Source organism: Zingiber officinale, chromosome 10A, assembly GCF_018446385.1.
Source record: "Zingiber officinale cultivar Zhangliang chromosome 10A, Zo_v1.1, whole genome shotgun sequence".
Classification (NCBI taxonomy): Eukaryota; Viridiplantae; Streptophyta; class Magnoliopsida; order Zingiberales; family Zingiberaceae; genus Zingiber; species Zingiber officinale.
In genome coordinates this window covers 93177608-93202285 of record NC_056004.1, presented here as the reverse complement: position 1 = coordinate 93202285, position 24678 = coordinate 93177608, and the positions used below count along the sequence as shown (strand labels likewise).

At 43.2% G+C, this 24678-nt stretch overlaps 5 protein-coding genes across 7 annotated transcripts; 4 read left to right on the top strand and 1 right to left on the bottom strand.

Annotated features, from left to right (window-relative positions):
• The first annotated feature begins 6873 nt into the window (after window positions 1-6873).
• LOC122027494 (peroxidase 31-like) lies at window positions 6874-8499 on the top strand. Of its 2 annotated transcripts, XM_042586486.1 has the most exons (3): window positions 6874-7839; window positions 7930-8263; window positions 8367-8499. In XM_042586486.1, exons 1-2 carry the CDS (start codon window positions 7145-7147, stop codon window positions 8255-8257), a joined length of 1023 nt encoding a protein of 340 aa, XP_042442420.1. In that variant the 5' UTR covers window positions 6874-7144; the 3' UTR covers window positions 8258-8263; window positions 8367-8499. The 2 variants fall into 2 exon arrangements, with proteins under 2 accessions (XP_042442420.1, XP_042442419.1); XM_042586485.1 differs by lacking the exon at window positions 8367-8499 and having other exon boundaries at window positions 7930-8359.
• A 121-nt stretch (window positions 8500-8620) lies between these two features.
• LOC122027493 (metalloendoproteinase 2-MMP-like) lies at window positions 8621-9901 on the top strand. Its single transcript, XM_042586484.1, has one exon. The coding sequence runs from the start codon at window positions 8628-8630 to the stop codon at window positions 9699-9701; it is 1074 nt and encodes a 357-aa protein (XP_042442418.1). The 5' UTR covers window positions 8621-8627; the 3' UTR covers window positions 9702-9901.
• Window positions 9902-12363: 2462 nt separating this feature from the next.
• Window positions 12364-17052, bottom strand: LOC122027950 (metal transporter Nramp5-like). Of its 2 annotated transcripts, none has more exons than XM_042586964.1 (12): window positions 16818-17052; window positions 16639-16732; window positions 16422-16554; window positions 15486-15610; window positions 15233-15327; window positions 14880-15148; window positions 14642-14685; window positions 13795-13894; window positions 13372-13476; window positions 13155-13286; window positions 12937-13032; window positions 12364-12861 (listed from the first exon to the last, which is right to left on the bottom strand). In XM_042586964.1, exons 6-12 carry the CDS (start codon window positions 14889-14891, stop codon window positions 12529-12531), a joined length of 822 nt encoding a protein of 273 aa, XP_042442898.1. In that variant the 5' UTR covers window positions 14892-15148; window positions 15233-15327; window positions 15486-15610; window positions 16422-16554; window positions 16639-16732; window positions 16818-17052; the 3' UTR covers window positions 12364-12528. The 2 variants fall into 2 exon arrangements, with proteins under 2 accessions (XP_042442898.1, XP_042442899.1); XM_042586965.1 differs by having other exon boundaries at window positions 13795-13859.
• On the top strand, window positions 16758-21280 carry LOC122026794 (ethylene-responsive transcription factor 4-like). Its single transcript, XM_042585509.1, has 2 exons — window positions 16758-16949; window positions 20999-21280. The coding sequence occupies exons 1-2, from the start codon at window positions 16758-16760 to the stop codon at window positions 21278-21280; spliced, it is 474 nt and encodes a 157-aa protein (XP_042441443.1).
• Window positions 21281-21337: 57 nt separating this feature from the next.
• Window positions 21338-21825, top strand: LOC122026793 (60S acidic ribosomal protein P2B-like). The gene is made up of 2 exons (XM_042585508.1): window positions 21338-21477; window positions 21545-21825. The coding sequence occupies exons 1-2, from the start codon at window positions 21390-21392 to the stop codon at window positions 21823-21825; spliced, it is 369 nt and encodes a 122-aa protein (XP_042441442.1). The 5' UTR covers window positions 21338-21389.
• The last annotated feature ends 2853 nt before the right edge of the window (window positions 21826-24678 follow it).

The following is a 24678-nucleotide window of genomic DNA, read 5'->3' as shown; positions in this document are numbered from 1 at the left end:
ACCGAGGCAGTTTGAAGTGGACGGCGCGATGCGTGCTCCGGTTCTCGCGACCTGAATCCGACGGTGGAGGCCGTTCGGGCTCAACCATATAAAAGCCTTCGCCTTCTTCGCCTTCGCCGCATTTCTACTCTCGCGTGCCCAGAAGCTTCCTTGCCGTTCCTGCTTCGGTGATCTCGTTGCTGCTTCTTCTCTTTCCGGCGATTCCGCATTCCTCGTCGATCCTCATTCTTCTCTGTAAGGCTCTTCTTCTGTTCTATCTTTGGTTCTTGCGTTTTCTTTGCGTTTCTTTCCCGAGTTTTGGTCCTCGAGGCACTGTTTCGTTTGCCATCTTCTTTCTTCTATCCTCTGCCTTTCGTTGTTTCATTCGTTCGGACGACGGCTAGTTCCTCTCAGCCTCAAGACCAAGCCCTCGGCCCTTGGTATACTACCCTGGAGTCGCGCTCCGATCGGCGTGACGTCGATATTCTGATTGAAAATTTTGATATCCCTTCTGATTTTGAAATCATCTTACCCTCTCCCTCCGCTCGGCCACACAAATCGCCGCGCGGAGCTTTTTGTGTTTTCCGCGACCAGTTCACAGCTGGTCTGCGATTTCCAATTCATCCCTTCATCGCTGAAGTTTGTAATTTTTTCGCCATTCCGCTCGGAAGCCTAGTCCCCAACACTTTCCGCCTTCTATGCGGCGTTGTCGTCTTGTTCAAAATCCACAACATTCCCCTCCGACCGGAGGTATTCTACTATTTCTACTACCCCAAACAGTCCGAGCTGGGCACTTACATGTTCCAGGCTCGGTCCGGTTTAGTTTTCTTTAATAAACTGTCCTCTTCCAATAAGCATTGGAAAGAGTTTTACTTCTACCTTCGTATGCCCGAGCGGGCCTCCTTCCGAACCCAGTGGCAGGTCGGACCGCCAATCTCCCCAGAGCTCAAAAGGTTCAAGACCCGACCGGAATATCTTCACGCTGCCAACATGCTAGCCGGTCTGAAGCTCAATATCAACAAGTTCTTACCAGAAGGGGTGATGTACATATTTGGCTTGAGTCCGATTAGGACCCCCCTCCCGAGCGGCTTCGGTAAGAATCTTACTTGTACATTTGCCTTGATTGCTAACTGATTTTCTCCTTTTTCCTTTGCAGCGAACATTGTCATGGACTCGGTGATGGCCGGAATTTTGAAGAGGAAGGCGGTGGCGCTCGAGGCCGTGGCTGCCAAAGAGATGGAGGCGCTCGGCATTGAGCCGGTCGGCTGACATGAAGGGGAGAGCGGGACTCAACAAGAGTCGGCCGCTCAGGCCTCTCCCCAGGATGTAGCAAGAGGAGCCACCCCCAGCGGGGGACCAACAGTCCAAGATGAAGGCTCCGCTCAGGAGGAAGAGGCGAAGAGCGCCTTCTTCGACAAAAGAGACGCCGCACGGAGACCCCACTCCACTCGGCCACTTCCGCAGTCCAACCGATCGAACAGACCATTGTCGATTCTCGCGGCAAAGCTCCAGCGGTCGAGGTGATTTCGTCCGATCGGACCCCATCCCATTTGGATGCGTCTGCAGACCCTCTCGAGGCCATTCCAGTCAGCACCCTTCCGCCCGCTCCCCGCCGAGTCGAACGTTCGATAATTTTGTCCCAGTTCTCTGCGCCGACCTCCGATCCTTCCCCGGCCTCCGCTCAGACGACTCCCGGTCGGCACCGTACCATCCTGGTCTCGCTTCACCTCCCCACTGAAGAATTGTTGCCCGAGTCTGATCGGCCGACCGCGCCCGAGCACACGATCACCCTGAAGGGGCCTCTAGCCGAAATGTGGACCGACTCTCGGGCACGCGTCGCTATGATTCCACTCCGCAGTCTGGCCAACAGCCACATGCAACAGGCCATTGGGGTAAGCGTATTTCCTCAAGTCCTTCACGCACTCTTTCCGATCGGCTATTAATGATTTTGTTAATTGCAGAGATGGGTAGAGGAGATCGCTGTCTCCAATCGTCTGGTGATGGTGGACGAGGAGCTAAAAAGGCTGAAGGCTGCAAGCGGTCCGTCCGGCTCCCAAGGCCCTTCTTACGCCGAGCTACAGAAAGAGCTCAAGAAGTCCCAAGATTTGTTGGCAGCCGAGCAGAAGAAGACGGCCGATCAAGCCCACACTTTGGCCGAGCTCAATCGATAGGTCAAGACGCTCGACCAAAAAATAAGCCTAGCCACCACTCAAAAAAACACTGCTATCTCTGATCTGGAGAAAAAGAACATCGAGGCTCGGGGCCTGGAGCAAAAAGTTAAGGAGCTGATGGAGCAACTGGCCAACGAGAAGACTGCCCGATCGGATGAGGTGACGAAGCTCGAGGCTGCTTTACAAGAACACCAGGCAGCCGCCGATGCTTCCCGAGCGGCCCTTAAAGAATACCAGGAGGCCGAGCCAGGCCGGGTCGCCGCCTTGAGGCAAAATTACATCCGTTCGGCCGAATTTTCGGAGAAAGTCTGCTAACGGATGTACACTGCCTTCGAGCTTGCTATGACTGCCACCACAACTTATTTGAAGTCCAAGGGTCATCTTCCAGACTCCGTTCTCATCCCGGCCCAAGATCAAGCGACGCTCCTCGGCACCATCCCGAAGGACCTCTACGATTATCTGGAATAGAAGTCTATATGTGTAATTCGGCCGCTCGGCCAAAGACTATCCTTTTTTGTAATTCGGCCACTCGGCCTTAATTTCTATAATGCAATCCTTTTACTTGCTTTTTCTTTTGCTAATCAATACGAGTGCTGTCCACTCAGCTCACCAACTACCGTTGTTCATGTTCCTTCACTTCTTCTCGTTATTCGCCTCTTATCCCACCTTTCTTGTGTTCGAAAGGGGTTTTTTACGAAGTATTTTGCGTATCTAGTCCGCTCGGCTGAATATATCCTATTTCGCAAACGGGATTTTCGCCAGATGTTCACGAAGTACTTTTTGGTTACTTGGCCGATCAGCCAAACGACTTAAAAGTCGACCTCTTTAGTGTCTTCTTCCGTCCGGAGGGTTTATAGTCGCCGGTTCGACTCTCGATATTTAACATCGGAGCTCGACGGTCTTCCGTCCGGAGGGTTTATAGTCGACGGTTCAACTCTCGATTTTTAACGTCGAAGATCGACGGTCTTCCGGCCGGAGGGTTTATAGTCGCCGGTCCGATTCTGGATATTTAACGTCGGAGCTAGACGGTCTTCCGGCCGGAGGGTTTATAGTCGCCGGTCTGACTCTCGATATTTAACGCCGGAGCTCGACGGTCTTCCGGCTGGAGGGTTTATAGTCGCCGGCGTGACTCTCGATTTTTAACGTCGGAGCTCGACGGTCTTCCGGCCGGAGGGTTTATAGTCGCCGGTGCGACTCTCGATTTTTAACGTCGGAGCTCGACGGTCTTCCGGCCGGAGGGTTTATAGTCGCCGGCGCGACTCTCGATTTTTAACGTCAGAGCTTGACGGTCTTCCGGCCGGAGGGTTTATATTTGCCGGCGCGACTCTTGATATTTAACGTCGGAGCTCGACGGTCTTCCACGGAGGGTTATAGTCGCCACGACTCTCGATTTTAACGCCGGAGCCGGCGGTCTTCGGCGGAGGGTTTATAGTCGCCGACTCTCGATTTTTAACGCCGGAGCTCGGTCTTCCGCCGGAGGGTTTATAGTCGCCGTAGCGACTCTCAATTTTTAACGTCGAGCTCGGCGGTCTCCGCCCGGAGGGTTTATAGTCGCCGACTCGATTCTTAACGTCTGAGCTCGACGGTCTTCAGCCGGAGGTTTATAGTCGTCGGTTTGACTCTCGATATTTAAAGTCGGAGCTCGGCGGTCTTCCCACGGAGGGTTTATAGTCGCCAACGCGACTCGATTTTGTCGGCTCGGACGGTCTTCCCCGGAGGGTTTATAGTCGCCAGCGACTCTCGATTTTAACGCCTGAGCTAGCGGTCTTCCCGGAGGGTTTATAATCGCCGGTTCGACTCGATATTTAACGCCGGAGCCCGACGGTCTTCCCACCGGAGGGTTTATAGTCGCGGCTCGACTTCTAACGCCCGTGGCTCTAATCTCCCCTGATCGAAGGACTCTCGATTTTAACGTCTGAGCTCGACGGTCTTCCGCCGGAGGGTTTATATTCACTGGCGCCGACACTCGATTTTAACGTCGAGCTCGATGGTCTTCCGGTTTATACGACACCGATTTTTAACGTCGAGCTTGACGGTCTTCCGTCCGAGAGGTTTATAGTCGCCGACTCTCGATTTTTAACGTCAGAGCTCGATGGTCTTCCGGCCGAAGGGTTTATAGTCGCCGGTGCGACACTCGATTTTTAACGTCGGAGCTCGACGGTCTTCCGTCCGGAGGGTTTATAGTCGCCGGCGCGACTCTCGATTTTTAACGTCGGAGCTCGACGGTCTTCCGTCCAGAGGGTTTATAGCCGCCGGCGCGACTCTCAATTTTTAACGTCGGAGCTCGACGGTCTTCCGTCCAGAGGGTTTATAGTCGCCGGCGCGACTCTCGATTTTTAACGTCGGAGCTCGACAGTCTTCCGTCCGGAGGGTTTATAGTCACCGGCACGACTCTCGATTTTTAACGTCGGAGCTCGACGGTCTTCCGTCCGGAGGGTTTATAGTCATCGGCGCGACTCTTGATTTTTAACGTCGGAGCTCGACGGTCTTCCGGCCGGAGAGTTTATAGTCGCCGGCGCGACTCTCGATTTTTAACGTCGGAGCTTGATGGTCTTCCGACCGGAGGGTTTATAGTAGCCGGCGCGACTCTCAATTTTTAACGTCGGAGCTCAACGGTCTTCCGTCCGGAGGGTTTATAGTCGTCGGCGCGACTCTCAATATTTAACGTCGGAGCTCGACGGTCTTCCGGCCGGAGAGTTTATAGTCGCCGGCGCGACTCTCGATTTTTAACGTCGGAGCTCGACGGTCTTCCGATTCGGCTGATGATGCCTTCTAGTTGTGCTGATTTTCTGATTTTTTACTCCTGCATTTCAAATATACAGCCGAACGGAAAATATACGACATATATTACATTGGCGCACCTTTCACCTCGCCCGGTAAGGCTGGAGGTGGTTCGCGCTCCATGGTCGATCCAGTTGTCGTCCGTCTTCATCCTCCAGATAATAAGCACCCGAGCGGAGCTTTTCGATGACTTTGAAGGGGCTCGCCCAAGGAGCCTCCAGTTTGTCAACGTCCCCGATCGACTTTACTTTCTTAATAGATGGGCTTCCTCCCGGTCGGACGATGCCCAACTGTTGCGACTTCAGGAGGCGTACGGAATAGGGCCCGATGAAATGGAGCCGTGGCAGGCGGTGCTTCCGCTCGGCCACCTGACGCTGACGTTGCTTGTTGCTCCATCAGCTCGGCTTGTGCCTTCTGCTTCTGTTGCTCCACGAGCTTATCTGCTCTTGCCTCGATTAGAGCATCGAGCTCCTCCTGGGAGAGCATCACGGTGTGCGGTCGTCCAGCTTCGTCCATCTCTTCCGCTCGGATGCAGGTGCGTTCCCACAAACGGCGCCAATTTGATCCTGTCCGAACGCTGAGTAGACGGACGCTGGGGACGTGGGGCTCTCCTATATCTCTAACCAGCTGCACCAATCTCCGGCGAACCTGCAAGGAAGTCGGGCCTGGAAGGGGTTCCCGGCGACGACCCTTCGACGCTCAAGTCAGGCAAGAGGAAACTAAGGAAGTGGCTTCGAAGATGAAAGACTCTGTACCTCCGGCGAAGTATGAGGATCTTTATATAGAGCTGTGAGGAGGTTTATGCACACATACCGCGGCATACACGTGTCCTCTCACCATACCTCAGTATGAGCTTGCCAGAGGAGCTTACCTGACACCATACCGCTACAGTCCGAACACCTCTCTGATGGGACAGTAGAACCTTCCGTCATAGGATTCTGTGCATGGCTTGGTCTTCGAACATGTTTGTTGTCAGAAGATGTTCCTCAATGTCCCCTTGTCCTTTTGTCCCTTCTCTCCCCGCGCCGAGCATCCGACCGCTCGGCAATCCCATCACGTTCGACCGGACGCAAGTACGGGTACGCTCGGGAGATTCTCGATCGTGTGCTCGGCTGAGACTGTTCACAGCATTGCTGCCTTATGCCTCTGCCGAGCGGCCACCCGCTCGGCCCCACGACCTTGTTCACTATGAGCGTCGGAAACCCGACTTTCCGCCGGGTTGTCCTTGATTCTGTACTGATCCGTTCGGCCGATTGGCCCGACCCTTACCCGATCGGCTTAACCTCGTACTGCCCTTGACTTTTGCTCTCCACGTGGTGTTGATTTCCCTCAAAGAGGGTCCTCTGTCTGTACCACTGGATCAGAAGAAAAAGATAAAAATATAGATAAGACAATGTTTGCTTTTCATATAGTTTTACCAAGTAAAAATATTTAATTTCAATAATTTTTATTGACAAGCTTCTATGTCTTTGATAGATAATGTTATAGTGATAGGGCGGCCTCCATAGGTAACAAAATTTAAATTTTAAGCAGGGTATATGACATTTAGAGAATTTAAAATTTTCCTCCGTCAGAATTTACATGTGCTTTCTTATTTTTTATGATAATTGATTATAATTTTTTTTTTAAGATTATACCTGTCATCTTTATAATTAATTGATTTATAAAAATTGAATATTTAGATTATCAAAGTATCTCTCTAGAGCTTATTTGTAGTAAGAATTTTGTTTGATATCTAAAAATTGAATATTTAGATTACACAGGGTGGTTATGAGCGAGTGTATTCATCTTTTATCATTTTAATATAATTTTAATAGGTAATTGGTTAAAAGATAATAAACTTATGAGTCATAAGATAAAGCATAAAGCTTAAAGTTTAATTTTTCATAGATATATGTCCTCATCTAAAGAGCATAATTTTATTTTTACTACTATTGATAGGACTTTAAATACTCTAGCTCAAATTCAAATTTATCTCCTCCTCCCCTTTTCCCTCCTCCTTTAGCCGTCTTCCTCCTCTCTTTCTCTCTTTTTTTACTCTCTTGTTTTCCACCTATCCACTCCTCCATTCTCTCGCAGCCATTCTCTTCTCCTCCATTTCCTCTCCGCCCTCCTCCTCTCCCTCTTTCCCTTTCTAAGGAAAGCAGGGCGGTGGATCACCGTCGTCGTCCGCGTTCACTGTACAGTTCGTAATATTCGTTCCCCCGCAGCCCATGAGCAACAAGGTCGGAGTCATTAGCATGGCGGCCACGGCGGTGGCCTCGGCCTCGGTGCTCCTCCTCTTCTCCCTCGCCACTCCTGCCTCCGCCAAACTCTCCACCGCCTACTACCGGGAGACGTGCCCCAAGGCGGAGCAGATCATATCGGACGTGATCACCGGCAAGCAAATCTCCACCCCGACCACCGCCGCCGGCACTCTCCGCCTCTTCTTCCACGACTGCTTCGTCGGCGGCTGCGACGCCTCCATGCTCATCTCCACCAACGTATTCAACCGCGCCGAGCGCGACGCCGACGACAACATCTCCCTCCCCGGCGACGCCTTCGACACCGTTACCCGCGCCAAGACCGCGCTGGAGCTGCAGTGCCCCGGCGTGGTGTCCTGCGCCGACGTGCTCGCGCTGGCCACTCGCGATCTCGTCGTCACCCTCGGCGGGCCGTTCTACACCGTGCGCCTCGGCCGCAAGGACGCGCTCGCCTCAACTGCCGCCGCCGTCCCCGGGAACCTGCCCAGCCCCAACATGACCATGGACCAGCTCATCCGCGTCTTCGCCAAGAATAAGATGACGGTACAGGATATGGTGGCGCTCTCCGGCGCTCACACCGTCGGCTTCTCCCACTGCAGCCAGTTCGCCTCCCGCATCTTCGGCCACAACGGCACCGGCGGCCACGACCCCACGATGAACTCCAAGTAACACAAAATCCCAATCCAACCCCAAATTCAAAAGTCAACGAATTGACTTTCAATTCCGGCTAAATCTCCGTTTCGTTGGATCGAAAGGTACGCGGAGGAGCTGCAGAGCGCGTGCGCGAACTACCAGGAGGACCCCACCATCGCCGCCTTCAACGACGTGATGACGCCGGGGAAGTTCGACAACATGTACTACCAGAACGTGCTGCGGGGGCTGGGGCTGCTCGCCTCCGACGCGGCGCTGGCGGCGGACAAGCGGACGCGACCGCTGGTGGAGCTCTACGCCGCCAACCAGACCGCCTTCTTCAGCGATTTCACCCGCGCCATGGAGAAGCTCAGCCTCGTCGGCGTCAAGACTGGCAGAAAGGGAGAGATCCGCCGCCGCTGCGACGAGTTCAACAACCTCTCCTCCTCCTGATCAAAAGCAAGCTTTACTAATTTTGTATTGACGATAGTTTGTTGCCTTCGTGGCTTCTTCTTCCTCTCCTCTGAATTTTTCGTGTGATGAATAATTCATGTTCTTCTAGATGTTACGAGTCCATCACGCCATCTAGTATTCAAATCGTCCACTCAAAGCAGACTAGATCAGCAGTTGACCAACGTTTCTAGAATCCAAGCTTTGACCTGAGAAACTTCTCGGCGTGATCTATCTAATTCATCAATACGCAGCCGGCAGCCATCGCAGAGGACTCTGTCAAAGTTGTATGATCTATTCTAATCAGTGATTTAAGGCTCAGCGATCGTCTAAATTAGACATTAATTCTTCGATTTCTCTGGTCTTTCTGGCCATGACTTCCTCAACCTTCCTCTTCCTCTGCGCTGCCATCGCCGGATTCATTCTCCTTCCGGCTTCTGCCTTGTTCCCGGCTGGATCCCCGGCTGCTAGCTTCGTTTCCAACCCTTGGCTCCCCTTCAAAAATTTATCCGGTTGTCGTCACGGCGATGACCGGGCCGGCCTCGCCGCCCTCAAGGACTACCTCCGGCACTTCGGCTACCTCTCCCCGTCCAATTTCACTGACGCCTTCGACGACGCGCTCGAGGCCGCCATCCGCACTTACCAGCGCAACTTCGGGCTCAACGTCACCGGCGAGCTCGACTCGGAAACCGTTTCCCAGATCATCACCCCTCGCTGCGGCGTCGGCGACTTCATCAACGGCTCCTCCGCGATGAACGGCTCCTCGGTCCACGGCCGCAACCTCTACTCTTACTTCCCCGGCACGCCCCGGTGGCCCTTCTGGCGGAGGAGCCTCACGTACGCCATCGTCTCCACCTCCGACGTCTCCATCGACCGCGCCGTCTTCAGCGAGGTCCTGGCCAAGGCCTTCCAACGGTGGGCCAACGCCACCACGCTGACGTTCACGGAGACGGAAAACGAGGCCGAAGCGGACCTCCGGATTGGCTTCTTCCTGGGTTCGCACGGCGACGGGGAGCCGTTCGACGGGCAGCTCGGGACGCTGGCTCACGCGTTCTCGCCGACGGACGGGCGGCTGCACTTCGACGCGGCGGAGGATTGGGTGGCGCAGGGGGACGTTCGGCAGGCGGATTCCGACGCGGCCGTGGATTTGGAGTCAGTAGCGGTGCACGAGATCGGGCACCTGCTGGGGCTGGGCCACTCCACGGTGGCGGAGGCGATCATGTACCCGTCGCTGAGGACCCGGACGCGGAAGGTGGTGCTGGCAAACGATGACGTAGAGGGAATTCAGAGCCTGTACGGAAGTAACCCCGACTACCAGGGCAGTTCACAGAGCACGCCGGGATCGGAGGGCGTCCCGGAGACCAACGGCGGAGGAGGGGCGGGGAGAGGATGGGGATGGTGGTGGCCAATTTTGACCGCTGTGGTCATCAGGCTGTGGTTGGACTGAGTACCGGTCATGGTCATGGGACATTTTCTATTTTACCCCCTTTTGGGCTTTTCTTTATTTTCAGAATGATACACACATTATTGTTTATTTCATTAGACACCGTACTCGTAGTCGGATGCATTCTGTGATCTTATATATACGTATCCACACTGTATAGCTGTACAAAATGCATTATTGTGAAGTCTCTTCATTGTTTTTTATTATTATTGTTTAATTAGGATTACTTAAATTATTAGTTAGGATAATTATAACTCATAATAATTTTAATTAACCATAGCAAAAGGTGAGGTCAATTAAGATGGGCAATTTATTAATAACCATTTAAATTTAAACCTAGTGAATTAAATTTTCTTAGCAGAACCACATATATAAAGTTATCGAATATTCAAATTACTTACATAGATTTTAAAATTATCAAATTATGTATCTAATTTCACTTTTATCTCTTAGCATTCGCTCGTATCTACTCTAATCGATTGCTATAGTATAATAATTGATTCAGATATTGTTAGTATTATTCTCACGAATCGATTGTTACACTTATAGCAATCGATTAAAAAAGTCTATTCGTGTTTAAAAAAATTAATGATTAACCTAGAGAGTTGGAAATAATATGTAGCCACGTCATATATGTATTCGTCTAATTCTCCTGATTATATACATAATCTCAAACATCATATATATATATATATATATATATATATATATATATATATATATATATATATATATATATATATATATATATATATATATATATATATATATATATATGAATGATGTGTGATGAATATACTCAAAAGGAGTCTAATTTTAGATGATAATTTCATTGATATTGACATCACCCGAATGGAGGAGGGCATGGAGAGACTATCAATACCCGATACCCGACCCGAATATCCGATTAAATAATATATATACATATATTAAAGAATTTTTTTTTTCAAAATTAACTTACTATTTTTATTGATATTAGGAGAAGACTATATAGATGTTTAATCTATTTTTTAATTATATATATATATATATATATATATATATATATATATATATATATATATAGGTTGTTAATTTTAATATATTTTTGTTGAATGAAAATAGTTGGATAGAAAGAAGAAAAATTATAACTATAGAAGATATCCGATCATTTAATGAGTATAAGTATACCCATCGGAGATCCTATACCTGATCGGTATGGGGACAGAGGATATATAATCTGACCCGAACTTGACTCATTGCCATCCCTAATACAATTCATTTTTGAATATAGAAAAAATTATCTAACAAATTAAATAGGTCCAAACAAACAATATAAATAAAAGAGTATCAATAGTATCAAGGGGATATGACAAAATTAGTAGACGTAACTTTCAAATTCAAAGAAACCCTAAAATTTAAAATGAAAAATTCTGAACCAAATCCTTAGTTTGATAAACCTAAGGTTTATCAAACTAGAATAAAAGAAAAATAGGTGCAACAATTTTTTAAATATGAATTAATTTTTTTAATCAATTGCTATAATATAACTATTGATTTGTCATTGTTCATTATCATAGTCGTGTTAATCTAGGGACGGATTGACGGGATTATTGGAGATGAGCAAATAATATTTAACCACATTGTTCATTACCATAATAATATCCCGAATCAATTACTATACTATCACAATCGATTAGGAGAGATAAAAATAAAATTGGGTATGCAATTTAGTAATTTCGAAACTCACCTAGGTGATTTGGGTATTTTAATTATATGATTCAATAATTTATCGAATTTTCTTTAGACAAATAGAATCTATCAAATTTTGTCACGAAAATAAAATAAACTGAGTGATAAAAAATTGATTAATTCTGTCAATCATCAAATTAAATAATCTTTTTTACCAGTTAACTAATGTTGTACATTAGTTTATTGTTAAATAGATGAGCTAAACCCTAAACCCTAAACCCTAAACGCTTAGAACGGAACTTTTCCAGGATCTTGCACATAATCCGATGATCCGATAAAGCGTTAGTGACCAAAGACCAGGGAAGGAGTCCCTGGCAAGCCCCTCCGACACTCAAGTCAGTACAATTTCTGGCGGGATGGAGAATAGTAGAGGATACATGCAAGAGTAAGGTTTAGATAATGCCAATTGTGTACCTTGCCAATGGAGAGAACCCCCTTTATATGCCACGTCTCATAACCTCTGTGATTTATGCTTCACGCCATTATCACTACAACAAAAACATTAAAAGATAACGGTTAAAAATCGTTGTCGTAGGCCCTTTAAAACCGTTGTAATTGACAGTGTTGTTAAAAGTGGGGGGCTACGACAACGGTTTTAAACCGTTGTCTTTGAATGAAAAGACAACGGTCTTGCAACGGTTTTAAACCGTTGTCTTTGAATGAAAAGACAACGGTTTAAAACCGTTATTTTTTAGAGCATTTTTTTGCCAGTTACAACCGTTTTTGGGGCTACGACAACGGTTTTTAACCGTTGTCCGTTGTCTTTGAGGGTGATAGACAACAATAATGATTTTAAGCCGTTATCTTTTAAATTATTATATTTTAATACCAATATATCATATTTCAATTTAAATATATAATAAAGAATCATAATCAAGAAAGAATATTCCCCACATCAATATTATTCAAAATGTTAGTTATACAAGAATTACAATTACAAAAGAAGAAACATATCTCATGTTCAAATAAAATTTATCCCAGTACAAATAAACAAATAAACTCTATTTACAATTAATGAACAATATGAAGTTGATGCCGAAGAAGAACTAACTTGTGAAGGACACAGTACCAACATCTAAGTAATTAGAACCTTAATTATCTAATCAGGGAGGGGAATATCTGCACGATCCTCTCTGACGGGTGCAACTTCAGATCTACTCATTCCATCAACTTGAAATGAACCACCACTCTCTATGTTAACATGTGAAGAATTCAATGGGTCGACGAATGTTACTTCAGTCTCCTTCCTGAAGGTTAAGTAGATCACAGCAAGAATGTACACTGCCATGAGAGGGAAAACAATGATGCTGATGAGAACGTTAGCAACTGCTGGTAGGCTGCTATCAATGAGCCAACTGACAAAGCTGGTGCTTAAGAAGTAGATGTTGATTGCTACCCGAAGAAAACCAAGAATCCATGACACCACAATGATCTACACAGCAAATATATATAGTCATTTACTCTATTAATTATCACTTGCAAATATAAATTATCTGAGTAAACTTACATATATTGAACTTTTATGAGGTCCCATTTTTGTTTGACTGCTGCTGAATTTGAGAAGAGATAAGAGTGCAAATGGCAACTCAAATGATAGTACCATCTGCATTACATAAATGAGAATTTTGATACTTGAGAAATGTTGTGTCAAAAATCCTGTTCTCACACTTATATTACTTCTGAATACTAAGATTATGAAATTTGGAGAAGGAATATCAATAGTACCGATGAGATTATGATGAGCCGTCCGACTCCTGCGGAACCACTGATGATGGACACGATGAGACTTGGAGTGATTGCGATTGATCGAGTCATGAGATTCCTCAGCCATTTTTTCATCTTCATGTTTAGAAAACTCTTCAAGGGAATTGGGAATTGGGTAAAGACAGATTACGAATATCATACATTAGTTTAATCTTTGTGTTTCCTATCAAATTACCACCTGTATGATGTATTGCCCAGCGTATGTACCAGTTATTGCAGAGCTCTGTCCAGAGGCTAACAATGCAATGGCATAAACAGTTGAACTAGACTTTCCAAGGACATCCTGAAAAAAAATAAAAAATGGAGCAATGTTGAAATTGACACACTTTTTCTAAAAATGGTGGAAAAGTTAGTCCTTCACAAGATAGTAAAAAGGAATGAACAACGAAAGATCAGTAATAAAAATCATCATCTCTGACATGTAATAAAAAAATTATTCTTTTTGACAATCGCTCAACCTAAAAACTCAGTACGAACAAAAATATGTTTTTTTGTTTATATTGACAAAAATACTGCATCATTATTCTATTGATTGACAACAATTCAAGGGGAAATCTAACATGTACGTATAGTTATATAAAGAAGCTATTGTAAAACTTACTTGAGTCAACTTGCTAACTTGGATATTGAACTTTTGAATGACTGCAATAATGTCCCTCTTTAGCACTGTAGTTTCTTCAATAAAGCTACTTGTTATATATCTATTTAAATACACACTTTAAAATTTAAATAATGTTAAATAAGGTCCAATGCATTATAAACAAAAAATTATAACAAGTATGAGGTCAAAAAAACATTGAACAACATACATAAATCTTAAATGAGTTTCATATGCTAAATAAACTCCAGCTACTATTTGATTAAAGGATAAAGTTTCTAGTCTTAGCGAAAGTGCAGACTCAACTTGCAACTTTAATCAACTTATTCAAGCAATAGCGGATACAACTTGATCAAGGGCTTCATGTAATTCCCACTAGTGGGTGATTCTTAATTAATAATTATTATCTCAAAGGAGGGATAAGGGATTCTCAGATAAATCTGTTGTAGCATTGCAGAAACTAAGCTCTGATAGGTCTTGTTTCACCATCAAGTGTCTGGAAACAAAATAAAACCATTAGTGTGTTTAAGAAAACAAAGATTTTTAATCTACTTATCTGTCAAGCACCCAAGAGGTATGAGTTTCATCAAGACTAATAATCTGTGAATAAAGTCAATACGAGATGGACTAAGATTAAGGGCACTTTCAAAGAGAAACAATTATAATGTCAAGCAGAGGGAAAAATATAGAATTAAGTATTCAAATTATACAGTAGCCCAGCACAAGTGACACAATAGACTTCTTCCGAGACAATTAAGATATTAACAGACTTATTTTGCACTCATTTTTATCTCAAGAATGTTCCATTAAGAGGGAAAAAGTTAAACTAGATGCAATTATGCAAACTAACCTTTCCATTCGACATTGCAAGTATTTCTTCGATCCGCTCGATTTCTACGACCAGAAAAATGAGAAGCCAATTAGAAATAATCATAAGAAATCTAATACATAAAGGAGTATAAAGGAATCTGACAATGTTTACTCGCATTGGAAGAATAAATTATATCATTGGATTATAGCACCAGAAAAACATGCTAATTACATCAATTTTCAATCTCTAAAGTCAACACAAGGTTGTGCTTACCAACCTGGAACCACATAGTCGAATGAACAAGTCACGTTGTTGCATTAAAGAAAATGTTATCTTTCAGATGCAATGTGTTGACGATTGCTGCTCACAAAACTTAGAAGCAAGGAAAGGCCTAGCCAAAAGAGAGAGCAAAGAGTCACGATCAGAGAGCACCGAATCAGACGAAAGCTTATTGTGCGCATTCTGAAATGCATTTGATATCTTAGGTAGTTCAACCCAGCGGACTGTTCTAGTAGCATTTTCCATTCGCTTGAAAGGATCCTCTATCTGTAAAGTTGAAAGATCATCAACTAGCTATAGACTGCAAGTAATCATTCCAAGAAATTTCAGCAGAAACATCAACAATCTTACAATCAGGGGTAGCGATCTACAAAAACGATGGCTTTTTTGTCGTCCTTCATATTCGAGATGCTATAATCTGAACCAGAAGTTCTAATATATGAAAACTGCACATATAGATTAAATATTGATCAATATCCCAACAGCCTCTTTCTATCATAGCCTACTTTATATAAATTCAAGATAAGAAAATTGAGACTTGCTCAGTCTAAAACGCTAAATGTTGTACAATTAGGTAACTAGCCATGAATCTAAAAGATCGCACCTTGTCGAAAAAGGACAGCAAAAGTTGAGCAAGAGAGCTTTGGTTTATGATTCTGCTAGATCTGAACCTCTGTATATTTATGGAACACACATCCTCAAAAGGACTCCCAAAGAAGTTACTCCATCCTGCAGCAACAAAGAGTAGAAAATACACATACACTAAGGAAAGGTCTATATCATAATTATAGACATGCAGGCATGCAAAAAAGATGTAAGAAATAAAGATGTTTCAAGGCTCTAGAAGATATATACCTCAATCAGAAATTCTTTCTTCATTAATTATTGCTCGCAGTGGTGGGAAAATACACATACCCAAAAGGTCAAACTAAAACCTACCAATTTCCTTTCAACCCAAAATTTATATATTATGGAAGTTATCTTCCCTCTATGCTGATTTGCAACAAATAAACAAAATAATGCAGTCTTCCTATTGCGCGCGAGGAGAAAACTGCTAAGACCAAAAGTAAATATAGAATATTTAAAAGAAAGCTAGAAGAAATAAATAAGCCAAGAAAATTAAGAACAGAAATATCAGATATAAAATGCTCGAAAGCAATTCTTTTTAACATCGAAACATGAAGGGCGAAACCAAACAATCAAGAGCAGAAACACAATATGCAGGAATGTTAAAAACAAGTTTTTTTCCCTCTCATTTTTGAACAGGAAATTGAACAAATGCCCTGAAGGCAAATACTCCAATTTGGAAGTGCTTAGAAACCATCCCTTTACTCGATCTCTTAATGCTTAAACAAAAAAACACAGGAACTACAGTCGCGACAGATCTTTCAAGGAAACCTACACCAAAATGAGCTCGAGGAAAGGGGGAACCTTAGCATTCATCCAATTTCCTCTTCTTTTCTTCTTCTTTTTTTTTTTAATTTCAAAAACAAAAAACTTCATTATTAGCAATTTCTTGAAAGCGAAAACAAACTCTTACCCTTTCGTACGCGTTCGCTTCGTGGCCGGCGGCGATGAGGTCGACGACGCCCTTTTTGAGCCACCGCACCGTGGCCTGTTTCTTACTTCGTATCGGCCCGATCCTCGCCCTTATGTTCTTCGCCGAGTGCTTGCTGCCGCCCAGTCGATCCATCGTGAATATCGACCACCAAGAACAAAAGCTCCAAACTTTATCAAGAAACAGAATTACTTCTTACCATTTGTTGAAGAATTTCCCACCTAGAATTCCACCCAGCATCGTTCTTCTACCCCTTCTATGCCTCACTCCCCCTGCTCTCTGTTTCACAACTCCTACGGCGAAATGTGAAAGTAATTGATGGTCGGAAGAGTACAGAAAAATAAGGAAACAGATAACGAGGAGACGAAAAAAGGCTACCTGTGCACCCACAGAACAAGCAAAGATGGTAATGGGGTGGCGGTGAGCTGTGAAAGAATTTCTGAAGAAATTAAACGGAGCAGTGGAAGTGGGCGGCAGAAGGGAGGAGGCCGGGCAAAGAAGGGGCGATGGGTTTAGGGCTTGGATCGAGAAGGTAAAGGGGCGGAATACGGTGGCAAAAAATTTCGGGGAGAGGGAAAGAAAAAACGCCGCGGCAAAAAATGGTGAAGGGGAAAATGCGGCGAAAGAAAGAAACAACGGCATTCAACAACACTTAATAGACAACGATTTTTAAAAACCGTTGTCGTAATCCCAGAAAAAAGCGCACATGGACAACAGTTTTAAGAAACTGTTGTCGTAACCTTTAAAAATCGTTGTCGTAGTCCCAAAAAATATAAATAGACAACGGTTTTTAAAAATCGTTGTCATAGGCCAAAAAAATTGCTAAAAGACAACGGTTTTTGATAAAATCGTTGTTAAAAGGCTAAAAGACAACCATTGGTATAAAACCATTGTCGTTTGAGTGTTGTTGAATGAGGTTTTTCTTGTAGTGTATTGAGACAGTTAAAAGAATATGCTGTCATGATTAGATTGCTTATGAGAGACATAATAACCTTCAAAGAAAGCTTCAAACGAATATTCTCGGATAAGTTCTGGTAAGTTGTTATAATGTTGTCAAAAGCTGTCTACTGAGTATATTTCGGCCGGTTCAAAAGGTCGACCGTATTTATACTGTCTTTGTATTAACTGCTTCGTTGTGTACTAAATACTATAAAAATCTATTCAGAGATTGATACGGTGCCCAAAGTTTGACAAAAATCTATTTAGGGAGTCATATGATCAATTGTATATTAAAGCAACATTTAAAAGACGATATGGTATCAGGTAATCTTAAACCTGACCAACCTTTACCCTGCCGGTTGTTCGTGTGAAGCTCTTAAAGGATAGGTGCCTTTAAGCCCGACCAACCTTTACCCAGTCAATCGTATATTGAGAGTTTTACGAGGCAAGGGCGCTAAACCTGGTCGGGCTTTGCCCAACTGAGCATGCATAGAAAGTCTTATGTTTGATTAGTCTTTATCCGACTAATCATACATTGAGAGTTTTATGAGGCTAAGGGTTTTAGGTCCGTCAGGACTTTGCCTGAATGAGCATACACATAGAACATTATGTTTGACCGACTTTTGTCCGGCTGATCGAGTATAAAGAGTTTTAGAAGGCTTATGTGCCTAGAACCCAGATGGCCTTTCATTCGGCCGAGCTCCTTAGAACCCGGCCGATTGTTTATTGACCGAGCGCATTTTTTTAGTTTCAGAGTAAAATCAAAAAGTCCTTGTATTCGACCGGGTGTGTATCTAGTCAGCCTTATCCAAGCGTCATGCTTTAGGGCCGCACGAGTAGGACCGAGAACCTTGAGGCTAGGCGATCAACAGGACCAAGTGTGGAATGCTCCTCTATCCTAACTTTGACCATCACATCATCTTGACTTTGATTACCACATCATCTTTTGGATCCGCTCTCTATAATCCATATCAATAGTTAATTGATTTTGTTCGATTTAATCAATTTTTAAATTTTCAAATTGAGATGGAATCCAATAAATTGAAATAATTATGATTTTTTAAAAAAAATCAATTTGTTTATTGGGACAGTAGTATCGTCAATTAAGAGGGACAAAAATAAAATCGGCAATTACCAAAAAGAACACCTAACTTTTTAAATTGATCAAAAGGTACAGTATACTTTAGTAATTACCAAAGGATGCACTAATATATATAATATTCTCATTCTATCCCTCTTGACAATTATGTGTGCATGCAACCTCTCTCTCCACCCGTGAAAAGCAGACAAATTTCTTTCTTCTCTTCTCTCACCTATCAAATTTTATTCAATTCGAATTAAATTTTTTAAAAACCTTTGGACTACCACTAGGAAAGATAAAAAAAAAATAAAAATGAAGAGCATGTTTGAACTTCTTACAATATTAGAAAGTCACATGACCTGAAATGGTTGTAATCTAAGATCTCTAGGTCGATCAGTGAGTTTCAATCAAAATTTACTAATCTACCTAGAGACCTCAGATTACAATCATTTTAGGTCCGGTAGATTTCTAAAATTGTAATGAGTTTAAATATGCTCTTCATTACTATTTTCAACTTTACTTGGGGGTGGTCCAGAGATTTTTTAAAAAAATTCTCAATTTTTTTTCTTTTTTTTCTTTCTGTTGGGACTGATATCTTCCCATATCAAGTCCACGTTGGACCTGATATGGGAAGATATCAAGCCCATGTTGGCCTGATATGAGGAGATATCAGGGCCTGATCTCCTATAAGAGGCCTAAGAAAAAAATAAAAAAAAAGAGAATTTATTTTGTTTAAAACCTTTGAACCACCACTACGAATGTCGAAAATAGTAATAGAGAGCATATTTGGACTGTTGGTGTAATTTCCCCTAAGTCAAGGTTTACCAAGTTGACTAAACGTGAGTTAGCTCAAGCTTGAGTCTTGATATTTGAGTTTTAATATTTGACAATGTATGAAGCTTGCAGGTGCAATTGTACGTTTGGGGAGATTGTTGGCATATTTCCCCTCTAGTTAAGGGTTGACCAAGTTGATGTAAAGAAGAGTAAAGTAGGTCAAGGGTGACCAGTTGTTTGATTGGAAAGTCCTAACTAGGGGGTTAAGCAAGGACAAGTTCAACGGGAAGGTTGGCAGAAGATGGAAATCCAAGTGTGTTAGTGTTAATCAGACACTTGGTGTGGAAAGTCCTGGTGAATGAAGCTAAGCAGTTTGGAAATTTCTAGCGAGTAAAGCTAGGTGATAGAAAATCCTAGTGAGTGAAGCCACGTAGTTTGAAAATTCCTAGTGAGTGAAGCTAGGTGATGAAACGTTCTGCTGAGTGAAACCAGACAGTTTGAAAAATTCTAGTGAGTAAAGTTAGGTGATGGAGAGTGTTGGTGAGTGAAGGCAGGTGAAAAGCACTAGTCAGTGAAACTAGGCAGAAGGGAAGCCCTAGTGAATGAAGCTTGGCAGAAGGGAAGTCTTAGTGAGTGAAACCAAGCAGTGAAAATCTTAGTGGGTCAAGGTTGACTAGACACCTAGTGTTTGGAAGTCTAAGTGGGTCATGGAGGACTGGACACTTGGCACGAGATGATAAGTCCAAGTGAATCCTAAGCACTTGGTGACGAAGTCCTAGCAGGTCAAGGTTGACCAGATGCTTGACAATGAGAAGTTCCAACAGGTCACGGTTGACCGGATGTTGGAAATGGGAACCCTAAGCTTGAGTGAAGCCAGTTAAGGTTGGTCAATCGATCAGGTGATCGATTGAACCAGAACCTAATCGATCAGTCTATCGATTGGGGAAGTCTTGTGAGCAAGGGCAGTCTAATCAATCAATCAATCGATTGGGAGGCATTCTCATGAGAGCACAATGTGCTCCACAATCGATCGATCAATCGATTGAACTACTCTAATCGATCAAGCGATTGATTGGGGAGGCTTTCTTGCAATGGATACAATGCAGCCGGAATCGATTCTAGGGAAATCTGCAAGAGCACAGAGGCGTTATGAATCAATCGATCGATCGATCAAAGTCTCCCCAATCGATTGGTCAATCTATTGGGATATGACCATTGAGCAGACTACGAGGTTTAGACGGCTAGGATCATGCAGATCTGACGTGGCAGTCAATTGGGAGGATGCCCAATTGATTGGGAACCCTAGAAAGGCAGATATCACTACAAGAAAAATCCTCATAGACATCAGTGGAACAACAACAGTTTTAAGCAAAAACCGATGTCTTTGAGTATTTTACACCGGTTTTTCCAAAAACCGGTGTCTATGAGCGCAGATTTTCGCTCATAGACATCGGTTTTTTTAGCCGATGTCTATGAGCGCCTTTTTTTTCATTAATAGACACCGATTTTAACCGCAGTTTTTAAAACCGATGTCTATGAACCAAAATTCTGGCGGACTTTCTTAGCGCCCTTTCTTTTGGGTTTCTCCTCGCCTTGGATGAAGCAACCAGCCAATTTATCTCCCCAATTTTGAACAATTCGACATGGCGAAATTAGCACTCCTCTTCCTTTGATCGCATTTCTCGCTCCCTCTTTCCCCTTCTTTTGTTCCTTTTCATTCCGTCGATCTGTTGGCCAGATGAAGAAAGGCTGAGTTCTGGTGGAGCCGGCGGCGGCAGTAGCGGAGACGTGGTTCCGCGGCGTGCGGAAGCGGCCGTGGGGGCGGTTCGCGGCCGAGATCAGGGACCCCTGGAAGAAGGTCAGGGTGTGGCTCGGAACCTTCGACTCGGCCGAGGCTGCCGCTCTGGCCTACGACTCCGCCGCTCGCGCGTTCCGTGGTTCCAAGGCCAAGACCAACTTTCCCCTAGCCGCCGCCGCCGCTGCGTCTCCCACCCCTACTCCTGCATTCCGCTGCCCTCCCTCCGCTGACCCAACCCTAGGGTTTTGATAAGATACAAATTGGAATTAAGCCGACCCACCTCATTCTATGCACTCATCACCGAGAGGTCTGAGACCTTGCAACAGCGGCATCGTCGTATGCAAATCTCGAAGCGAAGATGAAAATTGTGGCGGCTTATCTCCTGGCCGTCCTCGGCGGCAACCCCAACCCCTCCGCCGATGATATCAGATCCATCCTTGAATCAGGTCGAACTCTCTTCCCTCTCATATTTATCTTGGTTTCATTTCGGTGATCCTTGTTTCTTGCTTGTAGTGGGAGCGGAGGCAGAGGATAAGAGGATCCACCACTTCCTCGCGGAAGTCAAGGGCAAGGACATAACGGAAGTCATCGCTGTCGGCCGGGAGAAGTTCGCTTCCGTGCCCTTCGGTGGCTCTGTGGCTGCCATCGGGGTCGCCGCCCCTGGTAGCGGCGGCGCGGGCGGCGCCCCAGCTGCAGAGGAGCCTAAGAAGGAGGAGAAGGTGGAGGAGAAGGAGGAATCCGACGAGGTGAAACTCCCTGTCTTTCCCTCCCGCAAATTTTCGTTTCCGACATAAATTTGTGGTTTTTTTTCTTTCTCATTTCCAATTTCTGTTTTTGGAAAACACAAGCTATGGAGATTGGTTTGATTGCTATTTGTTGTAAGTTTTGAAGGTAATGGCAGTCTTTTTTATTTTATATACTAGCATATCACTTAAACGGCTACAAGTATGCCATTTTTCCAAATTTAATAGCACATGGTAAAGTCCTATCTTGTGATCAAGGTTCACAAAGCATATACAGAGGCATAAAGTCATGCAGACAAAGACTGAATATTGTTAGTAAAGTGCATAAACTCTCAAGTATTTGGATTAATTAGAGTTGAAGATGTAAGGGGTGGAGGGAAAAAGGAAATCTTTGTTAGTATTAATGATAAGTCGCCATGATGATTACCATTGTTATTGCTAAATTTGTTGATCTCCTATGTTTAACTCATACCTCAAGTATGTAATTAAATGGTTTAATTTCATACTTTTTCGTATTGTTGTGCATACGTAGGATTTTGTTTCTCTGCAGGGAGTTAGATGAGTGGTTTATAGACACCTAGTTGCATCTCTTATTTTCCTCTACATGTATGCACATTTTTTGATATCGGTTGGCAATTCATGTGTATTTATCTTTATTTTAACATACTTCTAACTTTTAACTATGACCAGTGCTTCTTGAATTATCTTTGAAGGTTTGGAATCTTCAACCCAGCAGTCGTGTATGATCACCTGGGAGAAATTTATTCAGCACTTATTCTGGGAAGCTTAGTGTTCTGCATTTTGTTATACTTGAAAGTGAGCTTCTGTAAATTTCAATCTAGCTTTTCCTATGGTTATTACTGTCCTTTGTTCCTAATTTGAGATGATTGTTTTTCTCCAAAGGTCATTTGGCACCATCTTCTTCGGATTCTGGTTCATTAGGGAACTTGATAATTGATTTTTATTGGGTGAGCTTTCTTAACTAGACATCATTTGCAGAGTTGTTGTGCCATTGTTTTTTTCTGGATTGATTGCACATAAAATAATCAGATAAATGCATCTGATTGATAATTTGAGATACTATGGAGTATGCAAGGGCCTTGCAAATATCTCAAAAAAAAAAAAACAAATGAACATATTACAATGGATTTGTTGATTTATTTTTTAATCACTGTTACATAATCATGGCAGGTTATGTGCCAATGCTTAAACTTTTATTAGCTATATTTGATAGTGAAGGATTTTATCTGTTACTTGTTCCCAGATGTATCACTATTTTTACATATTACAATTATGTTTGCATGGGTGCACTCTATTCTTGCATTTCCATTCTCTGTACTAATGGTTACATGAGATTTCTCCAATCTGCATATAGATTAAACTATATTTGTGTATGTAAGTGTACTTTATAGAATATGTAGCAGTCTTACTTTCTTCTGGTTGTCTCTTTAACCAATCGATTCTCTTTTGCTTCTTAACTATGCATGTTTATCCTCAACAAACATTAAAAAAGCACGTCTATTTGCTAAAGTCAAATGTCATAAATTCAATGTAGCCTCATTCATTTTCTTTTTTAGTATAGAAAGTAATATATGCTCTTGATCACAGACTTAAACAGGAAAATCACTCTGTGATTTGTTTTGCTGAATAGTTAAGTCTCAATCATTAGCCAACACCAGGGAGCAGAACTACCCAAGACTAGTAGTTAATGCTCTAGATATTTCCATGGGGAATTGTGCTATAACATGTTTTGGTGTTGAGGGTTTTAGTCGTAAAAGGAGTACCATGAGATCAAATTGCATTGGAAAATGCAATTTCCTTAAAAAAAATTAGTTAAATATTTATGTTTGGTACAAATGAATAAACTTATTTGTGACTTCATTAGTATTTTATTTTCAAATGTTTCATTGCCTACTCTATATGTGTTTGTTCGTGATCCAAGATATGTTGACTTAAGAGTTCAGAGGATATTTTCTAACCATATCTACTTGTGGAACCAACTGAATCACAAAAAACCTTCAAGTATTTTTTCCATTATGTGAAATCTTATGAAATGATTTATTTATAAATCTAAAACACTTGCCCACCAATATTCAATGTTGTCATATATTCACCGTCATGGAAAAAAAATTCTCTCACATCCTTGGTCTCACTGCCAACTATAATACACATATGCATGTACTTCTGTTGCAACAATAGGATTATTTTTACTATGATGATGGGATCTTATATAATATCACATACATGTAAAAACTCTTTAAACATGGCTTAGAATATGATGTCTTTGATTTCGGCAACCACATTCTAGCTTTCATTATAAGGAATACCCAATGAATTGGGATGTCACAAGTCAATTTGAATATGGCGCATTGGAATACTTTCCTGCCTGGTCTCTATTTAAGCTTTTCAAGCTAGTTCTGCAGTTCCATGAACTTTTCAATCTCTAAAGCTCCATTCATGTTAAGTTGTTGGGAAAAGAGCATCTTGACAGAATTGAAATTCTCCTCTTTTTATCAGTAAAGTTTGATTTCTGGCTATACAATAAACACTTGCCTCACACTGCTTGTTCAATTTTCTTGCACGGAGAAGTATATTCACTGATATGAGGTCCTGGCAGAGGAAACCTTAGGTGGAATAGGTTATTCTTTGCTTTTAAATAATTGCCATTAAAACCACATGAGGATCTTACCTCTTGTTGATATTGTTGGACTTCCTTTTGCTCAACCATTTGGTTTGTGCCTTTCTTCATGCTAGTTTTTCTAGCTATGTGTTGTTATTATGCAAGTTGTATCTCATGTATTAATATCCTTCTATAATGAACAAATGAATTACTTGGCAATGCTTTTCAGCCTAATTTTTCCTATCAATGTAGCTGCAATTTATACAATTTGTGGACAATTTTTT